The sequence below is a fragment of the Lissotriton helveticus genome, chromosome 10 (assembly GCF_964261635.1).
Source record: "Lissotriton helveticus chromosome 10, aLisHel1.1, whole genome shotgun sequence".
NCBI classification, from domain to species: domain Eukaryota; kingdom Metazoa; phylum Chordata; class Amphibia; order Caudata; family Salamandridae; genus Lissotriton; species Lissotriton helveticus.
Window position 1 is genome coordinate 7,532,438 of NC_136071.1, and position 25,611 is coordinate 7,558,048.

General features: G+C 51.0%; 1 protein-coding gene across 7 annotated transcripts in view; it reads right to left on the minus strand.

The window, feature by feature from the left end:
- Window positions 1-24,121, minus strand: part of IKBKG (inhibitor of nuclear factor kappa B kinase regulatory subunit gamma) — a 147,879-nt gene extending 123,758 nt beyond the window's left edge. Inside the window, exons 1-2 of one of the 7 annotated variants that reach the window (XM_078664530.1) lie at window positions 23,888-24,121; window positions 1,850-2,051 (exon numbers count right to left, since the gene is read on the minus strand). In XM_078664530.1, coding sequence (XP_078520656.1) covers window positions 1,850-2,033 — 184 coding nt within the window. In that variant the 5' untranslated portion in view covers window positions 2,034-2,051; window positions 23,888-24,121. Of the gene's footprint in view, window positions 1-1,849; window positions 2,052-18,890; window positions 19,028-23,821 lie in introns of those variants that run through there. The other 6 variants (XM_078664527.1, XM_078664531.1, XM_078664528.1 and 3 more) reach the window with 6 other exon arrangements.
- Between the last annotated feature and the right edge of the window lie 1,490 nt (window positions 24,122-25,611).

Consider the following 25,611-nt stretch of genomic DNA (forward strand, 5'->3'; position numbering starts at 1 on the left):
AGGTGGTGTGGACTTAAATCTGTAGGTTGCAAGTGTTAAAGCCACAATAATCTGGGGGCTACAAGGGTTACACACAAGGTGGTAGAGAGAACAACATTCTGGGGCTGTGAGGGTTACACAACTGTGGCAGAGGACATAATCTGGCTGGGGGCACCAGGGTTACACCCAAAGGGACAGAAGGCACAACAATCTGGGGCTCGAGGGCTACACCCACGTTGGCAGAGGGCACAACATTGTTGGTTTACGCGAAGGTTGCACCCAAGGTGGCAGAAGGCACAAAATTCTGGACACGGTAAGGCGGAAAGGGTTACACCCAGAGTGACAGACAGCACAACAGTCTGGGCTCTGCGAGAGTTACACCCAAGGTGGTTGAGGACAACAATCTGGGAGCCGCAAGGGTTACAACCAAAGGGGCATACAGTACTACAACTGGCGGGCTGTGAGTTACACCCAAGGAGGGCACAACAGGTGAGGGTTATGCCTACAGTGGCACGGGAATAACAATACAAAGAACTGCGATTGTTATCTCTAAGGGGACAGTCGTACCGCAGCCCAGGAGCTGAGAGTGTTCGCTCTAAGGGGACAGTCGTACAGCAACCCTGGGTCTGTGAGTGTTCGCTCGGAGGTGGCAGCGGTACAGCAACCCTGGGGCCGTGAGTGTTCGCTCTGATGGGACAGCGGTACAGCAACCCTGGGGCTGTGAGTGTTCGCTCTGAGGGGACAGTGGTACAGCAACCCTGGGGCTGTGAGTGTTCGCTCTGAGGTGGCAATGGTACAGCAACCCTGGGGCCGTGAGTGTTCGCTCTGAGGTGGCAGCGGTACAGCAACCCTGGGGCTGCGAGTGTTCGCTCTGAGGGGACAGCGGTACAGCAACCCTGGAGCTGTGAGTCTTCGCTCTGAGGTGGCAGCGGTACAGCAACCCTGGGGCTGCGAGTGTTCGCTCTGAGGGGACAGCGGTACAGCAACCCTGGGGCTGTGACTCTTCGCTCTGAGGTGGCAGTGGTACCAGCAACCCTGGAGCTGTGAGTCTTCGCTCTGAGGTGGCAGCGGTACAGCAACCCTGGGGCTGTGAGTCTTCGCTCTGAGGGGACAGTGTTACAGCAGCCCTGGGGCTGGGAGTGTTCGCTGTGATGTGGCAGTGGTGCAGCAACCCTGGGGCAGCGAGTGTTGGCTCTGAGGGGACAGCGGTACAGCAACCCTAGGGCTGCGAGTGTTCGCTCTGAGGTGACAGCGGTATAGCAACCCTGGAGCTGTGAGTGTTCACTCTGAGGGTACAGTGGTACAGCAACCCTGGGGCTGTGAGTGTTCGCCCTGAGGGGACAGTGGTACAGCAACCCTGGGGCTGTGAGTGTTCGCTCTGAGGTGGCAGCGGTACAGCAACCCTGGGGCTGTGAGTGTTCGCTCCGAGGTGGCAGCGGTACAGCAACCCTGGGGCTGCGAGTGTTCGCTCTGAGGGGACAGTGGTACAGCAACCCTGGGGCTGTGAGTGTTCGCTCTGAGGGGACAGTGGTACTAGCAACCCTGGGGCTGTGAGTGTTGGCTCTGAGGGGACAGTGGTACAGCAGCCCTGGGGCTTTGAGTGTTCGCTATGAGGGGACAGTGGTACAGCAACCCTGGGGCTGTGAGTCTTCTCTTGGAGGGGACAGTGGTACAGCAACCCTGGGGCTGTGAGTGTTCGCTCTGAGGTGGCAGCGGTACAGCAACCCTGGGGCTGTGAGTGTTCGCTCTGAGGGGACAGTGATACAGCAACCCTGGGGCTGTGAGTGTTCGCTTGGAGCGGACAGTGGTACACCAACCCTGGGGCTGTGAGTGTTCACTCGGAGCGGAAGTGTTCAGCAGTCCGTGTTACCTCGGAGGTCCTGGTTCTCCACCAGGAGACGCTGGAAGGCCTCATGGTTGACGAGCTCCGATGGAAGATGCAGCATCGCTGATCTCCCTAAGGATGACGCTCCTCCAGTTATATCGAAGTCACTGCCTGGGCTCCCACTCGGCTGCACCATTTCAGGTCTCACTCTCTTCCTGATCCCATTCATTAAAGGTCACATCAAGTTCTGAAATGACAACAAGACAGTTTGAAGTAAGCATAACACTGAAACAAGCTCGGAAATAAAAAATTAACTTGGAGAGCTACTTCAAGGGGTGATCACACTCTGAAAACAGAGGGGTGTCTAGAACAAAACTCAACCAAGCCCTAAGTTAGGAGCAATGAAACTTTGAGAACAAAAAGTCCTATACAACGGAGCCACAAACCGAGGGAATGCCCCAGAGATAAACAAGGTCCAACCATTCGTGGAAAAGAGAACTTCCAGCAATGGAGGTAAAGGCCCAACTTTAATCAGCAAAAGGTAAACATATTTCTGCAAAAGGTTCCTGTGCCCTGGACTCCATTTGCTTCACACATTTACAGCTGGAATGTTATTGGCACATATATACTTTACCAGTGAATCCATCAAATATTATGTAACATGACCAGGCCCCCCTTCTTAATCAATCGCAATCCTTTCGATAACCAGGAATAACGAAACACTGCACTTTCTTCAACCCGAACGGCCCAATGACCACGACTCACCCACTCACCTAGCACTAGAGAGACACACGACAATCCGCAAGAAAAGATGGTGGAGCAGGTATCAGTCTGCAAAGTGTGCAGATGTGACAATCAATATAGAGCTCGTAGCAGCCACTGAAAGCAAGCAGAGCACACCTGGAGGCAAAGGAGACACTTGGCACCTCTGCCCAAGAGGCCAAACTCCAATCGGATGCCCTTAATGAACAGGAGCAATACCACGCATACTACAAGTACAGTCAAGTAAGTCCATTGGCTCAAATGTGTGCATACTACATTTCAAATTCAGAACACTTTATTTTGGCCTGAAAGGCCATAAAAGTAAAAGCAGAGTAAAATACAATACCTACATAGGGAATTAAAATACACACATCCAATGCTTGCTACAATGCACGAATATGCATCTGATTTGTAGAAGATCACAATGCTTTTGGACAGGTCCCACAGGGTTGCCACAACAGTCTAGAGGCTAACCTATTATCATAGTGCTATATAAAGTGCTTGTGCAATATATAAGCATAATTGTGCTGTTTGTCTTGTGCCAAAGAATGATTTCCATTAAAGTACATGTACAATAGATGTGCAATAGGGCAATTGTTATGATACACTATAACGCTTAACCATCGGCATAAGCTGATTAAAGTGCGTGTGCAAGAATTGCAAAAGTTAATACTATTTAGATGCTCCTAAGAGTAAGTCCGACAAAATAGCGTTGTCAAACCAGGCCTATCAATTCAGAACATCTTCAAAGTATTTCTAAAAATATAAAACTTATAGAAGGGCAAGACAAATAAAAACATTTTGGTAGTTACACAGAAACTGTCAATGTATCCTTCTAAGAACTGTGCATTTTTTAACATAACTACTCATACAAAGTGGTGCACCCTAACCACTAGATCTAAGCTTTGGCCTGAATTCCTGGTAATGAAATTAAAAATGTCAAATTTCTGCCCTCTCTTTAGCCTTATAAAGTTAATGGCCAGTAGGAATCGGCTGAGGCCAAATACTCTGAGGCGAGAGTGGTCTGTTTTTAATATCCGCAGCTTGTCATTCAGTTTCCTGACACTAAGGCACCTGCCTAACGGTTTTGTCCACTTCCTTCCTGAGATTATACGAGCAGGACAAAAGAACAGAATATGTGAGATATCCTCATCAACTCCCATCTGACACAAGCTACAGTGAGACTCCCCCTCCTTGTGTTGTGATGTTGCCCATTAGCAGACAAAAGTGTTTATCTGCAACATTTCATATCTGAATTTCAAGTATAGACTCTTTGCCAACTGTGGTTCTATTTCGTATGTGCATACTAAAGATACATCAACCACATTCATTGGCTGAAATCCACACATATTACAGCACAGACAACCACATCCATTGGCTTAATACCACACACATTACAACACAGGCAACCACATCCATTGGCTCAACCCACACATTACAACACTGGCATCCACGCCCATAGTCTCAAAACCACACATTACAGCACAGGCAACCACATCCATTGTCTCAAAACCACACACATTACAGCACAGCCAACCACATCCATTGGCTCAATACCACACATTACAGCACAGGCATCCACGCCCTTTGGCTAAAAACCACACATATTACAGCACAGGCAACCACGCCCATTGGCTCAATCCCACACACGTTACAGCACAGGCAACCACATCCATTGGCTCAATCCCACACACGTTACAGCACAGGCAACCACGCCCATTGGCTCAATAACACGTTACAGCACAGGCATCCACGCCCATTGGCTCAATAACACGTTACAGCACAGGCATCCACGCCCATTGGCTCAAAACCACATACGTTACAGCACAGGCAGCCACGCCCATTGGCTCAAAACCACACATGTTACAGCACAGGCAACCACGCCCATTGGCTCAATACCCCGCACGTTACAGCACAGGCAACCACGCACATTGGCTCAAAACCACACACGTTACAGCACAGGCAACCACGCCCATTGGCTCAATACCACGCACGTTACAGCACAGCCAACCACATCCATTGGCTCAATACCACACATATTACAGCACAGGCATCCACGCCCATTTGCTCAAAACCACACACATTACAGCACATGCAACCACACCCATTGGCTCAAAACCACACACATTACAGCACAGGCTACCACATCCATTGGCTCAATACCACGCACTTTACAGCACAGCCAACCACATCCATTGGCTCAATACCACACATCACAGCACAGGCAACCACATCCATTGGCTCAATACCACGCACGTTACAGCACAGCCAACCACGCCCATTGGCTCAATACCACGCACATTACAGCACTGGCAACCACATTCATTGGCTCAAAACCACACATTACAGCACATGCAACCACACCCATTGGCTCAAAACCACACACATTACAGCACAGGCTACCACATCCATTGGCTCAATACCACGCACGTTACAGCACAGGCAACCACATCCATTGGCTCAAAACCACACACATTACAGCACAGGCTACCACATCCATTGGCTCAATACCACGCACATTACAGCACAGGCTACCACATCCATTGGCTCAATACCACGCACGTTACAGCACAGGCAACCACATCCATTGGCTCAATATCACGCACGTTACAGCACAGCCAACCACATCCATTGGCTCAATACCACACATCACAGCACAGGCAACCACATCCATTGGCTCAATACCACGCACGTTACAGCACAGCCAACCACGCCCATTGGCTCAATACCACGCACGTTACAGCACTGGCAACCACATTCATTGGCTCAAAACCACACATTACAGCACAGCCAACCACGCCCATTGGCTCAAAACCACACATGTTACAGCACTGGCAACCACATTCATTGGCTCAAAACCACACATTACAGCACAGCCAACCACACCCATTGGCTCAAAACCACACATTACAGCACAGCCAACCACGCCCATTGGCTCAATACCACACATATTACAGCACAGGCAACCACGCCCATTGGCTCAATACCACACATATTACAGCACAGGCAACCACGCCCATTGGCTCAATACCACACATATTACAGCACAGGCATCCATGCCCATTGGCTCAAAACCACACACATTACAGCACAGGCAGCCACGCCCATTGGTTCAAAACCACACACGTTACAGCACAGGCAACCACATCCATAGGCTCAATACCACACATATTACAGCACAGCCAACCACACCCATTGGCTCAATACCACACATATTACAGCACAGCCAACCACACCCATTGGCTCAAAACCACGCACGTTACAGCACAGGCATCCACACCCATTGGCTCAATACCACATATATTATAGCACAGGCAACCACATTCATTGGCTCAATACCACATATATTATAGCACAGGCATCCAGGCCCATTGGCTCAATAACACGTTACAGCACAGGCATCCACGCCCATTGGCTCAAAACCACATACGTTACAGCACAGGCAACCACGCCCTTTGGCTCAATACCACACATATTATAGCACAGGCCACTACACACATTGGCTCAGACTCCCCATCCTGTATTTTCTCCTTAGTTTAACCCCTTCAGTGCTTTTGACAAAGCCAGCTCGTCATGGGCGTTACCTGCGCTACGCGGATGACGAGCTGGCTTTGTCATAAACGAGCCATTTTTTTTTTTCAGCGCACAGCGGGAAAACGCGGTAGGGGTTAAAGGTCATTTTCTGAACTCCGTTCACAAGAACAAGTAACATTTCAATGCTCTAAGGAAAATCTACTTTGGCCTGTAGAACATCTTGAAAGAATCTGGTTTCTGGAGGAAGATGGCCTGTGAAAGATGGCCTCAAAATTACCCTGTTCGAAATAATCAGGAGTTCTACGAGGACTTCGGCACAGATAATTCTCTCCGAGAATCAAAGTATCCCGTGAGAGTTGAAAACTTCACTATCTTATCACTTTACCTAGACATCATATTCAAATACAATATTCTGCAAATAAAATGTAAACAAGTTCAGTGCGGAGACTAAACAAGCATTTGCAATGCAATCGGTCTTGCATTTGTGAAATCTAGAGCGATTGGCATTAGAAATGGTACTGTATTTACATTTTTTTTGTGTGCAGCGGAGTAACATAACAGGTAACGCAGGTGACTTTGGAATAGAATTAAAAAGTCTCACAAAGAGCATGCCTTGTGCTGGGGAACTGCACATGGCTGCCCCCAGAGGCATTCGTGTTTACAGGAAACTTTCACAAAACAAATGTACCAAAAACATCCACCACAATTCTTGTGGTATAATATGAGGTGTGAGCTGTATGAGGCAGCACACTGCACCTCCGGGATGCGCACTTTATGCGCGCAGAGGTGGGGGCGGCATATTGGGGCTGCGATGTGAGCGGTGGGACACAGCACCGCTGGGATGCACACTCTATGCACACAGAGGTGGGGGCAGCAGACTGGGGCTGCAGGGTGAGCGGTGGGACACAGCACCGCTGGGATGCGCACTCTATGCACACAGAGGTGGGGGAGGCAGACTGGGGCTGCGGGGTGAGCGGTGTGAGGCAACACACAGCACCGCCGGGATGCACACTCTAAGCACACACAGAGGTGGGGGCGGCAGACTGGGGCTGCGGGGTGAGCGATGGCACACAGCACCGCTGGGATGTGCACTCTATGCACACAGAGGTGGGGGCGGCAGACTGGGGCTGCAGGGTGAGTGGTGGGAGGCAGCACACAGCACCGCTGGGATGCGCACTCTATGCACACAGAGGTGGGGGCGGCAGACTGGGGCTGCGGGGTGAGCGATGGCACACAGCACCGCTGGGATGTGCACTCTATGCACACAGAGGTGGGGACAGCAGACTGGGGCTGCAGGGTTGCGGCAAGTCCAGGTATCCTGCAGTTACCGGTAGCTGCAGAAGGCAGCAGCAGCCCAGCTCCAGACACTATGTGCCGGACGTAGAGCAAATCACTTCATCTCCTGCAGCGCTCTACAAATTTAAATACATATAAATGTATTTATTTATTTGTTTTAAACACAGCAACCTAGAAGGGACAGTTCAGCAGTGTTGTGGGAGCGGTGGGGGGCATGGCAAATGAAGCTGCCAGACACAAAGTAAATAGAACAACTATGGAGCAGAGGCAGGCCAACAAAAGGAAAAGAGTGCAGTCAACGCTCTCTAAATAACCCTGACAAGTAAGATACATGTAACAGGGACTGTCCTCACGGGAGGTAACAGAAGAAATAGAGTAAGTAACTAAACAGGAAGGAGGAGGGACTAGTAACAAAATAAACCAATGGGGAAAAAAGAATTACGAAAGATACTACAAGGAGCCAATAAATTTACGGGCGGAGCTTAATGCCCATATCCTGAATACAGCATGTCTGAAAGGGACAGCGCAAGCGCTGCCTAGGCGAGCCCTAAAAAGGAGGATCTAAGAGCCTTTACAACTACAAGAAAGTGGGTAAGATGAAACAAAGACAAGAGGCTTTGAAGTACTGCCTCAAGGTCCCCTGGATGACCGATCCACTGCTTGTTCAGCACAGTAGACAACGCTAGGCCCAGCAGAACAGTGTTAATTGGCAACTGAGGCCCGCTTAATGCCGCAGCGGCCAAAACAGGTCGGGAAGGGCCAAAATCCATTCAACTCTGTCAGAATAGCCAATGGCTCTGTAACTATAGGACTCAGACGTGGTTTATGTAAATGTATTCCTTGCGGATGGATTTAAAATCTGGTGTGGATTTGGTTCTCTTTAGCCTTCGATGGATAACACCAATGGAGGCCGACACATCTACAAATGTAAGTCCCTTGCAGTGCACCAGCCTGAAAAACTGGCCCAAAAGCAAGGTTACAAAGACAGGGTCCACAGGTGGCAAGACTGGGCATAGCGGAGGTCCCCTCTCCAGCCATTCCTCTTCCTAACCATACCATTTCCTGACCGCCAGGGTGAAAGCAAGAAAGTGGACTTCAATCTGAGCTTTGCCAGCTCCTTAGGTTGCTGTGTGTCATTATTCATCACACCTCTGTCAAAAAGTGCACCCCTTTAGGATAACCAACTTTCTAAAGCAATTTTGGTGATGGGAATAAATTGGTGAAGGTATACTGGAAGCCCTGTGAGTATCAGACAAAGCAACCCACAGATGTAGGGTGGGGGTTCTCATGAAAAACTCTAGAAATTATTATACCCGCTGGCAGAGATTGCTATGAAGTGGAAACAAAAACAGTGTGATATTAGAGTCAAGATGCTTCTAAAGAGTGCTGTAAGGATGAAGAGGTCTGGCACAGGAGCCATCTTCTTGGGGAGTGCCTTTTTCCAGAATGAAGTGTGAAGTCAATGAGTTGCTTCTGTGCCCAAAGACTGGCTGCACGCGTAGACCGATCGTGAGCCATCAAGGAGGTGCACTCTACACCGCGCACATAGTCAAGCATCGCTTTGTTGTCCGTTATCCCTATCCTCGGGATAGACATAATAGAGCATGTTAAAAGAACTCCCAGAGCAGTCAGGACAGCTTAGATCTCTTCCATCTTCAACAGCAACTCAGTTCCATTTATTACCAACGTATTCTATTTAGGCCCTAGGAGGATTCATTCCACAAACAAATGTTCTGGGGTCACTGCCACTAGAGCTGGAGTGTTCTTGTCTTTTGAATATGGCAAGTCGAATGAGTGGGAAAGACAGTCCTCGTCTTAATGCCTTATCCGACGCCTGGGACCCCACAGACTTCACTGCATGGCTGATTCACGCTCCATCGATGACGGCTGTCAGAATGGAGTCAGGTGTTCTTACCCGACTCAAGAACTTGTGCCATCGGCATGCCAACACCGAACACACACTGTCCGCTGGTGAGTCGTCCTGCTGAAGGATGGAAACTGTACTGCTAAATTCTCTTAGAAACATGTATGTCCTAGAGAGTGAGCTGTTCCTGAAGCATAGCTGTCAACTGCCCACTTTCTCAACATGCAGGTCTTCCTTTTACATACATGGAAAGCAGGCAATGCAACCTAACTCTTAAAAGTAGATGCAAACAGTTGATAGGCACGGATATTGATTCTGTTCCAAAGCTGTGTCCTCGAGTCTTAAACCCTAGGCCACAAGCAGGAAAGTGATATCTCAAACCATAAGCATATTTGCATTTTTACCAGTCAGATAATGGCAAGGTACCAGATTCCAATGTGATACCAGACACCAAGATCAAGTACATAACCCAACAAAAGCCTTAGAAGCCCACAAGGTTCACAGTCAAACCTGCCCTCTTCACAGCCCTCTTCAGCTTCACCCCCCTTTGAGTGACTTGCCACCTTCCCAGGTCTCAGCTATTACTCATCTGCTCAAGTGTCAAAGCATACCTAAGCTTGACGGATATTACAGTTCAATAAAAGCGTACGACATAAGGGGCACTCCAATTCACGGGCTGTGGAACTGTATCGCTGTAGAAAATATTGGGGAATGATAGGACGGGATAATGAAAATGCAGCAGGAATTCCAACAACACTGACAACTGCAGTCCTGGGGCTATGGAAAGCAACTGTCACGACAAGGTACCAAAGGAGGTCTGTGACTCAAGGCCGGGCTGCGACCACAAAGGATACCGCAAAACTAAAGGGGCAGCTCAACCATGTTGACACAGGATGACTGGGGATGAAGCATGTACAGGTGCACAACAGCAGAAAAACTAGTGTATGAGAGTGGCAACTGTCCCAACAAGATCACCAAAACCTCAGGGCGGAGGGGCGAAGATCTATATGGGTGGGATTAGATACAGGATATTAATCTTGTGTGCATCAACAGCAGAATAGGCATGCAGAGGAGCGCAGAGTCAAACGGCGAACCAATATTTGCCCTATACTGGAATACACGATCTCAAGACAAAGATATACCTACTCCATAAGTTGTTTGAACTAACACACATGTATGCCTTTTTCTCATGCATGAATCAATAAACATGGGTACATGGGGTTGTGGCATTTATGATTATACACCCAGTCTAGATTTAAGCTGCAATTTCACCCAAGTAGCTTTTCTTTGAATACACATAACATCAATGGCATGGTTACAAAAATAAAACAAAAACACATGAAAAGTTGTTCATTCATTGCCACAAAAAACCTCTACCAACCACATATAACCTGAGTACCTCCAGACTCCACCATTCAGAAAACACTTTAGGGCCTCATTGGGGGTTAAAAAAGCACAATGGAAAAGCCGATCTACAGCTCTCCTCAAGTTCAACTAGCACTGCTCCAATGACATATCAGAGGTACCAGTCTGAACAATGAATTTATTTCTGTAGCTTAAAACATTTACACTGCAGCTCGAGAGAGCACCTGGTCTCAATGGCTTTCTGGCACTGAGTGGTTATACAGACCACGGGTAGGCGCTTTTCGAAAGTCATCTCAGTCAAAAGGTGCCACAACTACTTCTGTATCCTTTAACAGAGAACACACAGTACAAGGCTGCGGAAGGATCTCTACAGAGTCCCGCTATTAGGCTGTATCCCTCCACAGTGGCCTGTCCATTTTCTCTCCCGACCAGTGCCAAGTAAACACAGACATGCGACATCTGGCCCTCACTAGACTTAATACTCAGGCTGGCTTGTAAAAGGGAGTGAAGCTCTTTACTCAGGGGAGCCAATGGTTAGAAACATCTTCCTCTAGGTGCGAGCCAGACAACAATATCACCCAAGTAGGCTCCTCTGAAGGCCTTTAGGACAGGCTTCACAGAGCAGCTTGTGAGCTAATGGTAGCTCACCAGCTACCTATATGTAGCTCTCCTGTGTGCAGCTCAGCCTCCTAAATTAGAAGCTTTTGCTTGACTGAATTAATATATGTATACCAAAACTGAAAGGTGTGCATTCGAGACGAAAACATGTGTATTTTCAGAATTCATAAGCTGATGTTTGCAAAAAAAATGGTTGAATTTCCAATATATATTTAACGCTGATATTTGAATGATAAATTCTGGCGTGGAGGAGATTTATTGCTAATATTACTTTGTTTTTTTTTTTTTTTTGAAATTTGTTTTATTGTTGCATCAAAGTATACGGTACACTGTGAATAAGCCGCTGACGTGGCCTCAACATTCAGCCATGCGTGCAACGTGTTTTTCGTTTAAACAACTGGCACAAATATCCATTCCCTCCAGAAATCAGTACATACCATGCAACCATGTGTGCAGGTCAGAAGACAATGAACTTGTATAGCAAGGAGGACAGTGTATGTTAACAGGAATATAATGTCCCGTCTCAAAGGGCGGTGGAGCGGGGCCTGTACAGTCCATGTAATGGTGGTACCAGAAAACGGGGGGGACAAAACCGTGGGGGGGAAGCGTGTGGGCGCTAGAGTGGTGGAAATATCGGCGATGGGCGTTGGGGGGGGGGGGCGGGGGGGGGGAAACGAGCCCAAGGAGCTATTCAGCCTGCACTCCAGAAGGGTGGGAAGTCAATCAGGATGCAGGGGGTATCCGGGACCTGCCTCAGGGAGGGGGACAACAGATAGACGGAAACGGTCTTCTCGGGTCGGGGGGGGGGAAGGAGTAGGGGGGTCACCCATTCGCGTGGATTGTCGAAAACTGTAGAGAAGCATGGCCCATTCCATGGAAATGGGAAATTTACGCGCGCCCCTGGCTTCTTCCTCTCTAAGAGCATCCTCCTCCGCCGCCGCCCATTTACTGACCGCCCCCGTCCATGCTGCTATAGGGGGACCTTCCGGGGATCGCCAGCGCATGGCTATGCATCTGTTCGCCAGCAGGAGCGCTAAGGACACGAAGCGCCTATGCACTGGGGCTTGCTTAGGGACATGGAGGACGCCTAATGCGCTGGATTCCCAGGTGGACAGTGTAGTAAGACCTGTCAGGTCAGACAGTGTGTTGTGTACCGCTTGCCAAAAGGAGTGAAGGTCCGGACAGCTCCAGAACATGTGGCGAAAGTCTGCGGCAGGGGAGCAGCATCTGGGGCATAAGAATGGTGTGGAGGGATAGAACTTCTGTAAGCGCGCTGGGGTGAGGTATGCCCTGTGTAGGATATAGTATTGGATGTTCTTGAAGCGGGCGTTCCTAGAGACGCGTTTAGGGGCCTCGAGCGCCTTAGTCCATTCCGAGTCATGTAGTGCGCGACCTATGTCCTCCTCCCATTTAGCCCGCGAGGTTGTCAGAGGTGCGTGTGAAAGTTCCCGAATGGATTTATACAGACAGGTAACTAAGTGGCGTCCCACCCCCATACGCAGGACAGCGTGTATTACTGGATGCGTGTCTGGCTCGCCAGTGTAGAGGTTAAAATGGGGCCGGTATCCGGCAATCAGCTGTCGATACCTGAGGAATTGGCCCGGGGGGAGCCCGTATTCAGCGGTCAAGTGATTTTAACTGGCCTTCCTCAAATAACGATTCCAGATCCGTGATGCCGCAGTGCGACCATTCGGTGAAGAATGGCGCCGTAAAGTAGGAGTCTTGCCTGGGGCTGCCTATCAATGGTAACAACGGGGAATACGGAGGCCTATTAGGGGACATTCGGTGGATCCGCATCATGCACCGGCGCGCTATCGCCACCTGGAGGGGGTACGTACGTCGTGGTTTGGTGCCCGGGAGAAGAAGACGGGTGAGTTCCGGGGTTGCGATTCTGCCCGTCGAGGTGACAGTCTCCTGAGGGTAACGGTCCGCCGTCCAGTATGATAGCCATTGGAGTTGTGCCGCGAGGAAATATGACTCGAAGGACGGAGCTCCGAGCCCTCCCAGTGTCGTAGGAAGTTGAAGGGTTTTCAGGGCGACCCTATGGCGGCCCTCGCCCCAGATAAGGGTCCCTAGGAGGGAGTCTACGTCGCGGAAGAAGGATCTGGGTGGTATTACCGGCAAATTCGTGAAGTGGTAAAGGAGTCGGGGAAGCATTATCATTTTGGCTAGAGCTATTCTTCCTATCGGGGCCAGTGGGAGCTTATTCCAAAAAGCGACCGCCGGGCGTAGACTGGCAAGTGCTTTACGGTGATTCCCCTCGAAAAGGTCAGCTGGGGAATGATACAAGCGGACACCAAGGTAACGGGGGGCTTCCGCGGACCATGAGAGGGTGTGCGCTCCGAGCCCGACCTCCCGGGGGGGTAGGTCCGGGTGTAAGGGGTAAACTGTGGACTTGTCCCAGTTCACCTGTAGTCCCGAGGCCTCTGCGAAGTCCGCCAGCGTCGTCCCTATAGGGGTCATGTCCGTTTCGATGTCTCGGACGTATATGAGAAGATCATCCGCGTACATGGACACGCAATGCGTGCGGTCTGCAAGTGGAATGCCCCATTCCACCCCTTCCTGACGGAGCCGAATCGCCAGCGGTTCGACTGCTAGCGCAAATAAGAGAGGTGACAGGGGGCACCCTTGTCTCGTACCTCGCCGAACTGCGAACGCCGGTGATATGCGTTTCCCGATACGTACCCGCGTGGTCAAGTCGGTATACAAGAGGCGTGTGTACGCTATGAGCGTTGGGCCGATATTCAGGCGCTGCAGGATCGAGAAGAGATAGGGCCAGGTGAGGGTGTCAAACGCCTTCTCCAGGTCCATAATGAGGCAGGCGGCGCGGGGAAATCTGCCACGTATCTGGTCTTGAACGTGGAAGATTCGGCGGAGGTTCTGGGAGGTGTTCCTTCCTGGAACAAAGCCGCATTGGTCTGGGTGGACCAGCGGGCGTACGATCTGCGCATAACGGTCAGCCAGAATTTTCCCCAGGATTTTACAGTCGGCCGACAGGAGCGTGATGGGGCGATACGACCCCAGGTGGAGTAGGTCCCTGTGGGGTTTGGGAAAGGTGACAATCACGGATTCCCGCAGTGACTGGGGCAATCTCCCTAGATGAAGAGACGACTCGAACACCTGTGATAAATGGGGGACTATTAGAGGCGAGAAAGTCGAGTAGTATTCCAGCGGGAAACCGTCCAGTCCCGGCGCTTTATTCCGGGACATGGCGCGAATTGCCTGGGTAATGTCAGAGGGTTTTATCCTGGCGTCGAGGGCGCGCTTGTCTATATCCGAGATTGTGGGCAGCGTCAGTGGGTCCAAAAAGCGATCCACAGAGAATGGGGAGGATTGGGTCGGGGTCCCGTACACTTGCGTATAGTGGCGCTGGAACGCTAGGAGGATCTCGGCCTGCGAGCGTACCAATACACCATCCGGGTTGACAATATCCGTGATCGGCTTGATTTCGGTGTCCTGCTTCGCCATCCAGGCTAGTAGCGCTCCAGTCTTGTCTCTGTCCTTATGCACCCTAGAGGCGTAAGCCCTAAAGTTGTATCTGCGGAGGTCAGCGCAGGCAGTCTGATACTCCGTCTTCGTCTTGGCCATGAGCACAGCGTGTTCCTCCGAGTCGTCAAGCCGTTTAGTGAGCGCGGCCAGAGATTGTTCCGAGGCTTGGAGCGCCCGTTCCAAGGTGCGACGCACTCCCACCACCTGCTTGATGCATTCCCCTCGCGCCACCACCTTAAACGCGTCCCATTCCACCAGTACCGACGATGCCGTGTTAGTGTTGTGCGCAAAATAATCGCGGATACTGGATTCGTGTGCGTCTCTGAATACTGGATCTGAAAGGCAGTCCCTAGGGAGGCGCCAGGTGGGGACAGGTGGGTGCGGGGGGCGCCAGGTTAGATGAATGATATGAGCGTCATGATCCGAGAGGATCCGACCCAGGTAATCTGTGGAAGTGATCTTAGGGAGGATAGGTGCAGAGCAGAGGAAACGGTCCAGGCGGACCCTAAGGTTATGTGGGATCGAGTGAAAGGAGTAAATGCGAGCCAGTGGGTGTAGGTGTCGCCACGCGTCAGTGAGTGCCCAGTGCGTGGTCCATGCCCTGAAGAGTTCTGCCTGTCGGGGAGCCGGGGAATGTGCGGGGGGAGGATGCGAGCGGTCCAGGGTGGGGTCCAGCGTGCAGTTATAGTCACCTCCCAATACCCACGGAACTGTAGTGAACTGGGCCAGAACGCCCGTGAGGTGGTCCCAAAATTTATCCTGATCTATATTGGGGGCGTAAATGCTGCCAAGGAGTATACCCTGTCCATCAAGTATTCCCTCTAGGAGCGCATATCTGCCCTCTCTATCTATCACTCGGCGGAGCTCTCGGAAGGGAGTACCTGGCCTAACCCAAATTAACGCGCCGCACGCAAACGCTGAATAGTGAGTGGCACAGAAGGTCCCTCGCCATTTGAGCTGCAGGCGAGAGAGTTCGGTGGTGTTCATATGCGTCTCTTGCAGGAACGCAATATTGGCTGACATACGCTTGATGTATGAGTAAACAGTGTAGCGTTTGTTGGGCGTGTGCAGGCCTCGCACATTCAGTGTGAGGATATTAATGTTTGAGCGTGAGTCCGCCATCCGTACGGTGTCATGAGTGGGAGAGGGACCCCTTGAAGCCCCCGACGGCCGCCAGTGTGTATGTGTCACGAGTATTCCTAGTGCGCCACGCTTCCACAATCATGGGGGAGGGACTCGGGGAATTAACCGTAAACAGAACTTTGGGCGGGAAACAGTCCCAATACTGAGGATATTTCACCGGAGGTGGCATATCCAAACAAGTGTCCCACTAGGGGAAAAATACAACGGGTATCTGCGGGGGTGGCAGCGTGTGTCGCTGCTGGGCCTGTGCGCGGGTCGGGCTCTGGTAGGATAAGCGTCTATCGCTCGCAAGCGCTCACAATTATTAAACAAAACAGTCTAGGCACCTAGACGTCGCGCACTACAATAGGTCACCATGAAAAGGATATAACAGTGGAAAGTCCTTTCATCATGAAGAGGTGCCAGGTTGATTGGCCAGGGTAGCGTCCGAGGTTTGTATCATAACAAGGGGGGAGGAGATTGGTCCAATTCCCGACATTGTTCCGTCGCTGTCCCGGTCTTTCTCCGGGGTGAACAGGTGCGGACGACCCTCCAAATCCGACGCTATGGGTGACGTGTGTAGTCCAGTCACCGCTCTTAAGGCCTCTCGTCTCTCTTGCATGATTTGCGTGAGATCGGGTGAGCCAGTGGGGGATGATGTTTGGCTTTTGGGGCGGCCTGAACGAGTGCGGCTCGCACCTCGTCTTCTGGAGCGTCTGAAGTCGTTGTTGCGTGCTCTCTGGGGTCCAGGATTAGGGATTATAGGGCAGTGGAACTCAGTCCAGTCCTGCGCTTCCTCCGCCGTGTTGAAGAAGAGGGCTTTCCCCTTGTGCAGTACTTTTAGGCGGGCCGGGAACAGCAGGGAGTATTGAAGGTCATTTGCGCGGAGGCGCCTCTTGACGTCGAGGTAGGTGGAACGCTGGAGTTGGACCTCTCGGGCATAGTCCGGGAACACCATGACGTGTTGGTATTCCACTTGTAGGGGGCCCGCCGTCCGGGCCGCACGAAGCACCGCATCGCGGTCCCGGAAATGCAAGAATTTAGCTAACATGGGTCGCGGAGGGAGGCCCGGCTTGGGCGCCCGGGCCGGGACCCTATGTGCTCTTTCAATGGAAAAAAATGCCGACCTTTCCGCCTCCGGTGTGAAAGATTTGGTCCAGAGCTCGATGTACGTAAGAGGGTCCGAGTTCTCAATTCCTTCCGGCAAGCCCAGGACGCGGATGTTACAGCGTCTCGAGCGCCCTTCTAGGTCCACCGTGCGTTCCTCGAGGGCCGCCACGCGGTGCAGGACCTCCTTCAGTTCCGCCGCCTGTGTTTTCACCGCAGGTTGCAGCTCGGTCACAATCCGTTCTCCGTCTTTCACTCTGTCCGCCAATTTGCGGTGGTCGTCGCGGATTAGACTGATGTCCGTCGTCAGGACGCCCAATCTCTCCTCCATTGATAGGCGGGATAATTCGATTGCCGCCAATACTTGGTCCAATTTTGCCGATAGTGTGGGGTCGGTTTGCGACGCGTTGGCTTGCGTCCATGTTCTCGTTTGAGGCATCCTCTCGGGGGCCGTCTCGGGAACAGTCATCGGCTGCGTGGGTCTCGGCTTCCCCATGAGTGCAGTTAGAGATGGGGGGGCTCGGCCCTCCGCGCGTTCCGCAATCAGTAAACCACCTCTCCTCTGTATATCTGGGTGGGCAGTAGCTCAGAGTAGGTCGGGCTCCTAGCCTCCCACGGTCTCGGGGCGGTCACTGTGTTCCCTCTTTCCAGGGGACCTCTGCTAGACGGGGTGACAGCCCAGGCGTCAGGAGATGCACAGCAGATGGTTACTGCTCCTACTGTCCAGGTTTCTCCGGGGACAAGGTGCTTGACAGTGAGGTCCGATCCCGCCCCCCCAGGCGACCCCGAGGGTCGAGGAGCAGGCGACCAGGGCCCGGGAGGGGGGGGGGGGGGGTCGATGAGCGACTCCGGTGTGGTGTGCGATCGCCTTGGGGTCAGTGGAGCACCGCACTTGCAGGGTGAAGTCCACGTCGATCACGGCGTCTCGGCCTCTGCGGGCGCCATCTTAAGGTCAGGCACTCGGGTCCACTGGGTCACGCAATGTGGCAGAAGCGTTCCGGGCCCCCCCCCCCTGACCAAGGGCCGGCGCCGTCCGCGACTCCTCGGCGGGCCCCAGATGGGGTAGGAGGCCGCCGGGTCTCCGGCACCGAGGGTCACAGGAGGGGAAGGGGGGGGCAGGGGGTCGACACCCACCGCCTTCAGATGGGATCGAGGTCGTCCGGAGGACCCAGCGGCACACAGGTGGTACCCCCACTGGCGTCCGTCAGTTTTGGCAGTGGGCCGATCAGTGCTGGGGTGGGCTCCCAGTCGTGTAGGAGCGCCGGTTTAGCGGATCGTCGGGATGGCGGCCGCCATCTTGCGCACTGGGCTGTCACCACAAGAGATCACTCGGCGTGGCGCAAGGGCTCGTGAGTTGGTCTCTTTGCCCTGCGGTGAAGTTCTGGGGCCGCTAGTCGTCCTCTCCGCCAAGGGCCGTCGCCTCGAGGATAGTCCCTCAGTGGTGCCCACCGCTGGTAGAGGGAGCCGCGCCCGCCATCTTAGATACTCGGCGCCCGGCTCCGGCTCCGATGAGGGATGGGACGGTGATCGGCGCTCGTCCGCAGCCCCCGCAGTTTCATCAGAGGACGCCCACAGCAGGTAAGCCTCAGTGGAGCAAATTGTGTGGGCTGAGGCTCCCGGCGATCTTAGGAAATGGGCAAGATGCTAGCCCGATCGCGGAGCCTCAGCAGGACACAGCCGCCATCGTGGCTTGCCAAGCCACGCCCCCCCCTAATATTACTTTGGTGCCAGGCATATTGCAGATATTACTTATGTGTTACCCATGTAAAAATATTCTATGCTGACAAAGTCTTTTTTTTACATTACTGCTGGCAAATATGCCAAGTGCGCTAAGATGGTCACTCCTTGTAATCTTCCTTATGGTGGCTACCAATGTAATCTCTATTACGACACTAATACTATTAGTAGCTCTGTATGATTTTCATTTACCATAAGTAGCTCTTATAAAAGGTTGGAGAACCCTGCTTTAGGGCAATCACGTTCCTGCTCCTTAGTCTCTGGAAGGCAGCAAGGTCATTCTTTAGATCTGGGGTGGAAAATGCAGGCCTCTCCTTGGCTCCTTCCACTTACGCCAACAATCATCGGTCATTTCTCTTGATGCCAGGGAGCTCCATGAAGAACAGAGAACTGGGGTCACTGCACAGCAGAGAACGTCCTTTACAAAGCAGCTTCATCTAGTTTAATCTATTGGCTACAACTGTCCCAGAATGCTGCAATCCACCCGGGTTGTGGCCTAAGGAAACATGAGCACACCTCAATGGCTCGAAGAGTCCTATACTAGCCCCCAGAGAGCTGGATCGAAGATTGACCACGTTTCATCAGGTGAGCTATATTTACACATCTATATAGTATTGAGGGTGGTTTTGAACACGTTTGGCCCTTATGGATCAATTCACATTCATAATTTCCAAGAAGGCAACTGCTTATGGTAATAATACATTATTAGTACCATAAGCAGTTGTGTTCTTGGAAATTATTCTTAGAACTAACTTTCTCATAATTAGTTTAATTTAGACTTCACTACAAAATGAAGATAAAACTCTAGAAAAAGAAATTGTGTTATGACTAGCTATTACATGACTTCCTAATGGTAATCTGTAGTCCCTATAACAAAGGGAAAAAAATATCTCCCCAGATTCCAATAACTGGTTAGGCGACTGCACAAACGTGCCACTCCATTCACCAAGGACACAGTAGCAGGACCCTTCCATATGGGCACACACTAGACTTCTCCCAATTTCAGAGGCCCTCCTACTGCTGTCTCTATCACAAGCCTGAAACTTTGTGCCTCTACTTTCAAGATGGTCCATTCTCTGGAGGCCTCAACTCCACTGTCCCGGACTACAACACCATCACTCGGCTCGAGAGGTCAGGCATGTACTATTCTTTATTGGTCTACTCCTAAAACTTAAAACAAAAACAGAATCGAGAAAAATGGCTCAATCGCTTCAAACTCACACAATTAATACATCTGAACCATAAAAAAAATAAACTGTCTTCTTCAAATTAGGAGTGGAAGTGGAAGACTGTGCACGCAGATCCTCACCCCACACCATGAAAAGATTGATGTGTTGTTGACTTGCACAACTATTTCCTTGCTGAAGGAGTCGGGATAAAAGCCTTCATCCACATAGGCTCAGGCCACTAGCCAGACTCCCCTACCCTGAAGAAAATGCACCCACACCAACACCAGTATTCCTCCATTACACCACACATTTCCCAAGATGTTCAGAAAACAATGCCCAACACAAGCCTCGGAGTCCCAAAAGAACTGCTACCTTCACACTTCATCAAGGAGATCAACCATATCCCTAAGGCTGGTGATCGCTGCTCTCTGCAACCTACGCTATACTTGAGGCCCAAGAGCCACCCTACGTCCAGCCACAAACCTTCTTAGACACCTTCTGGGCCCCTTCACCCAGGGTGGCAACCCAAAATGGAGGCACCAATCTAGTTGTCCGGCATATGACAGCATGCTGGACCACACGATGACTAGTGGATGCTGGGTAGGTTACCAGTTCGTCCCTCAAAGTTCACAATCCTACAAGACTCCCGACTTAAGGTTGTAACCTAGTCCATAGATTCCAGGCGGTGCCCCTGGTCTCTCTCTCTCTTCTGTCTTCTCCCTCCCTTCGAGTGATATCCAGAGTATTACCCACCAGGTGATGTCCCCGGTGCCTCTACCTCTCCAGCATCCTCCCTCACCCTCTCCCTCCAGTCACCCCAGTACTTCTCCCTCCCGAGCCTCCCGCCCTCTCTCCCTCCAGGTAATGTATCCTCTCACCCCAGGTAATGTGCCCCATACCTCTTTCTCTCCAGGTTCCTCATTCACCCTCTCCCTCCAGTCACCCTAATACTTCTGCTACCCGAGCCTCCCTCCTTACAGGTAATGTGTATGGAATCCTCGCGCCCCATGTGATGTCTCCTGTACCTCCACCTCTCCGGCCTACTCGCTCACCCTGTCCCTCCAGTCAGCACAATACTTCTCCCACTCAAGCCTCCCTACCTCCAGGGAATGCCCATGGTAACTCCCCACCCCAAGTGATGTCTCCTGACCCTCTCCCTCTCCACCATCCTTTCCCTCCAGTCTCCCCAGTACTTTTCCCTCTCCAGCCTCCTCCCAGTAGACCTCGAGAAATCTATGTGCCCACTCCCTATGGCAAGTCAGATTTCATGAGGGTGAGCTATTTTTAGGGCTTACTGGCCCATTCTGGTGAGCTGACAGAGAACAAGTGTTCGGTTCACTCACAAAGCAAGTGAGCAATAAAGATGCCTTTCAATATCATGTTATCTTGTCACATTTGCTCTGCATTCAGAGACAGAGAACAAAAGTCAGTTTGTCTTCCTACATTTGTTTTTCCTTCTCTGACTGAAGTTAGAGGATTTTGTAAAGTGAACACTGTGATAATCGTGCTGTGCATGCAATGAAAGGCTGTAAGGTGTCAGGCTTTTCTACCTAACATTACAATAGCTAACAAGTGAACTGAACAAACATTTCAAAATGAATTTCGGTAGTTATGAAGGCAACTTTGTGTATTTCTGTGTGGTGGAATTTCTTCATAGGATGAAAACAAATCATAACACTTTACTTGGTGATGTGCAAATAATACATATTGTTGCTGAAACCCAGTTTCGAAACATTGTTTGTACGGTATATAGTTTTATCAGTAAAACTACAAGTTCATGGGAAAGTTTGTGGCCAATTCAACGGAAATAGTAATGCCTGTAAATGACCATTGCACTACCACGTCATGTTTTGGTAATATATTTTTTAAAAGAGAGTTTTTAAATATGAACTGTGAAATATTCCTACCTCCACCCTGATCACAACGCGATTAGTGAACTAAGAGACAAGTCAGGGGTCATGTGAACCCTATAAGTGGGCTAGATTCTTACTATACATGAAGCAAACATTTAATCTATTGAATCAAACAAAAGAGTTTTTTTGTACAGCAGAAAGGCTGAACTCGCATATTTAAAGGTGCTATTATATCGGATAATGAAGAAAAAGGTAGCTCCATAAAATATTTGTCCAGGATCACAAAATTCGAAACAATTTTATGAGTCAAGAACATTACAGTTGAGTAGATTACTCAAGTTACTAGGCCTGCAGATTAGTAACTATTTTATTATATTTCAAGGCTTGTTTTCCCCCCAGTCTCCCCCATACCTCGCCCTCTCCAGTTTCCCTCCAGGTGATATCACTGGTACCTCTCTTTCACTCAAACCTCCTCCCCTTCCTCCATGGGATGCTGTGGTACCTCTCCAGCCTCATCCCCTCCAGTTTCCCCCAGCACCTCTCCAAACTTCCTCCTCCACACCTCCCTCGGTTTCTCTCACTCCAGTCTCCCCCCCTCCTCCTCAGTGTCCCCCAGTATTTTTTCTCCCCCCCCAGCCTCCCCCCTACCTCTCCTCCCCCTCCAGCCTCCCTCAACCCAGTATCTCCCGGTACCTCCCACCTCTTTCCTCTCCTGCCCCCCTCCCCCTGTCTCCCCTCGTACCTCTCCCTCTTTTCCTCCTCTCCTGCCTCCCTCCCGCCTCCCCCATACTTCTCCTCCTCTCCCCCCGTACCTCTCCTCTCCTGCCTCTTGCTCCCCCTCCCTCGGTACCTCCCCCAGTCTCCCCCCACTCCAGCCTCCCTGTCCCCCTCATGCCCCCCATACCTCTCTCCTCCCCCCTCCTGTCCCCCCTCACCTCTCTCCATACCTCTCCTCCCCCTTCAGTCTCCCCCTCACCTCTCTCCATACCTCTCCTCCCCCTTCAGTCTCCCCCTCACCTCTCTCCATACCTCTCCTCCCCTTCAGTCTCCCCCTCACCTCTCTCCTCCTCTCCTGCCCCCTCCCCATACCTCTCTCCTCCCCTCATACATCTCTCCTCCTCTCCTCATACCACTCTCCTGCCCCCCCTGCCCCCTCCTCATACCTCTCTCCTCCCCCATACCTCTCTCCTCCCCTCATACCTCTCTCCTCCTCTCCTCATACCTCTTCTCTTCCCCCTCCAGTCTCCCCCTCAGTCACCCTTCCAGTCTCCCCCTCACCTCTCTCCTCCCCCCTGTCCCCCATACCTCTCTCCTCCTCTCCTGCCCCCCCTGCCCCCTCCCCATACCTCTCTCCTCCCCTCATACCTCTCTCCTCCTCTCCTCATACCTCTCCTCCTCTCCTGCCCCCCCTGCCCCCTCCCCATACCTCTCCTCCCCTCATACCTCTCTCCTCCTCTCCTGCCCACCCTGCCCCCTCCCCATACCTCTCTCCTCCCCTCATACCTCTCTCCTCCCCCCTGTCCCCCATACCTCTCTCCTCCTCTCCTGCCCCCCCTGCCCCCTCCCCATACCTCTCCTCCCCTCATACCTCTCTCCTCCTCTCATACCTCTCTCCTCCTCTCCTGCCCCCTCCCCATACCTCTCTCCTCCCCTCATACCTCTCTCCTCCTCTCCTCATACCTCTTCTCTTCCCCCTCCAGTCCCCCCTTCAGTCTCCCCCTCAGGCTCCCTTCAGTCTCCCCTCACCTCTCTCCTCCTCTCCTGCCCCCCCCGCCCCCTCCCCATACCTCTCCTCCCCACATACCTCTCTCCTCCTCTCCACATACCTCTCTCCTCCTCTCCTGCCCCCTCCCCATACCTCTCTCCTCCCCTCATACCTCTCTCCTCCTCTCCTCATACCTCTTCTCTTCCCCCTCCAGTCCCCCCTTCAGTCTCCCCCTCAGGCTCCCTTCAGTCTCCCTCACCTCTATCCTCTTTTCTTCAGCCTCTCTCCCTCACCTCTCTCCTCGTCTCCTCCTCTCCTCCCCAGTCCCCCTCATGCCCCCAGTACCTCTCTCCTCTTCTCTCCCCCCCCTCAGTCTCCCCCCAGTCGCCCCCTCACCTGTCCTGTCTCCTCTCCTCCTCTCCCCCTCACCTGTCCTGTCTCCTCTCCTCCTCTCCCCCTCACCTGTCCTGTCTCCTCTTCTCTTCTCTTCTCTTCTCTTCCTGGTCTGGATGTGTTTTGCTTTCGGGCGCAACCATTCCCGACGCCGCAGGGGGCGTTCACTCACTGCATCCGCCCCACGGGGGCGCACTGAACCTAAGCACTGCCGGTTGCTTTTCTAAAGTTTCTAAATCCCTGAAAAGGCACGCACACTCTGTACGAGCCCTCTCTTCCTTTTCAAAGCCTTCTCCCACCCCCGCGGATTAATGGACTCGCCCAAGAAGCGTGATCAATCGAAAACGAAACTAAAAGTTCGCAGCTGATTCCACCCCAGAGTCAACAGGCTGGAAAGAGGCTCTTGGAAGCACCCCTGGGGCATCGAACAGGGCGGGAAAACACAGACACTACACCCCGGGGTACTGAGCAGGTGAGAGTGACAGCGATCCCGCCCCGGGGGGACTGATACAGAGGAATCATGACGCTACTCCCATCGCTTCCCGGAAGTTACGGCCTCACGCACGCCGCGACGCCTCAGACGTCTAACAAGCATTTGCAACGCAATAGGTCTCGCATTTCCGCTAGTTTGATCTATTGATATTGTAAATGACAATGTTTTTTTCCCCGTTTTAAAACATAAATAAAAGGCATTGTCATTTACAATGCCACTAGCTCCAACTCGCGTAAATGCGAGACCTGTTGCATTGCAAATGCTTGATTTTATATTTGTAGTCATCTTTGTATGTCTACACTTGGTCTTCACATGAAAGTAACTCAAAGCCAGCAATGCCTTTTCTTTGTGCCAATAAGAATCCTGTGCATTAAAACAAACAAACAAAAAATGTATGAAAAAAAATATTTCTATGCCGGTTCAAAATATGCCTATTTACAATTTTTAAAAATAAATGTAAAGTCTTTAGTGCAAGCAGAAAGCCTCCATGTTTAGACATCAGTATTTTATTGTATTTTTTTACACTCTTGGGGCATGTGTTCAGAACAAAAAAAAATAACCGTTGTACAAGGTAGCTAAGGCCAGATCTACTGACTTAGCCAATGTGCGTTTGTATGGTAGTAGTGATGGGAACTGCAGATAATGGCCTCAATTGGGGTGTGGCACCAGAAGATATGTGCATTAAATGGGTGGATAAGGCAATTTCAATTCAATTTCAAAAGCTTTTATTCGATTTGTACATACAAATCATACAAGCATAATAAAATACATAATTACGATATTGAAATGGCCATATGAACACAAATAAGAAAAGGAGTAGGAAGATGTGCAAAGGCTAGTGTGCAATAATTAAAAGGTAATCTTTCCTTTTTAAAATCCACAAACTGTTACAAAAATACAAAACATTCGTAGATAAACAGACAGGAAGTCAATAGGGTTAACTTGATAGACATTTCCTAGCAACTGTACATTACAATTTAAATAAACATAGCATACTGTGGGCATCAACAAGTAAAAACTATACCTTAGTTACAAGGATTAATATAAAACTTGGAGACATACATATACAGACAGGAATGTAAACGGTGATAGCAGCATAATACAATTCCTGGCAGCTGTATAACATGGGTACAGACAGGTAAGTATACATAATGTTACAGTACAATACTTTTCCTGGCAGCTGTACACTTCAAAATAAAAGTAGCCAAAAAGAAACAAATATCCTCATTCTCCAATGAGGATAAAAGTATCAATGCAGATTTTGTAGTACGAATATTATACTTAATAAAAATCGGTTTAA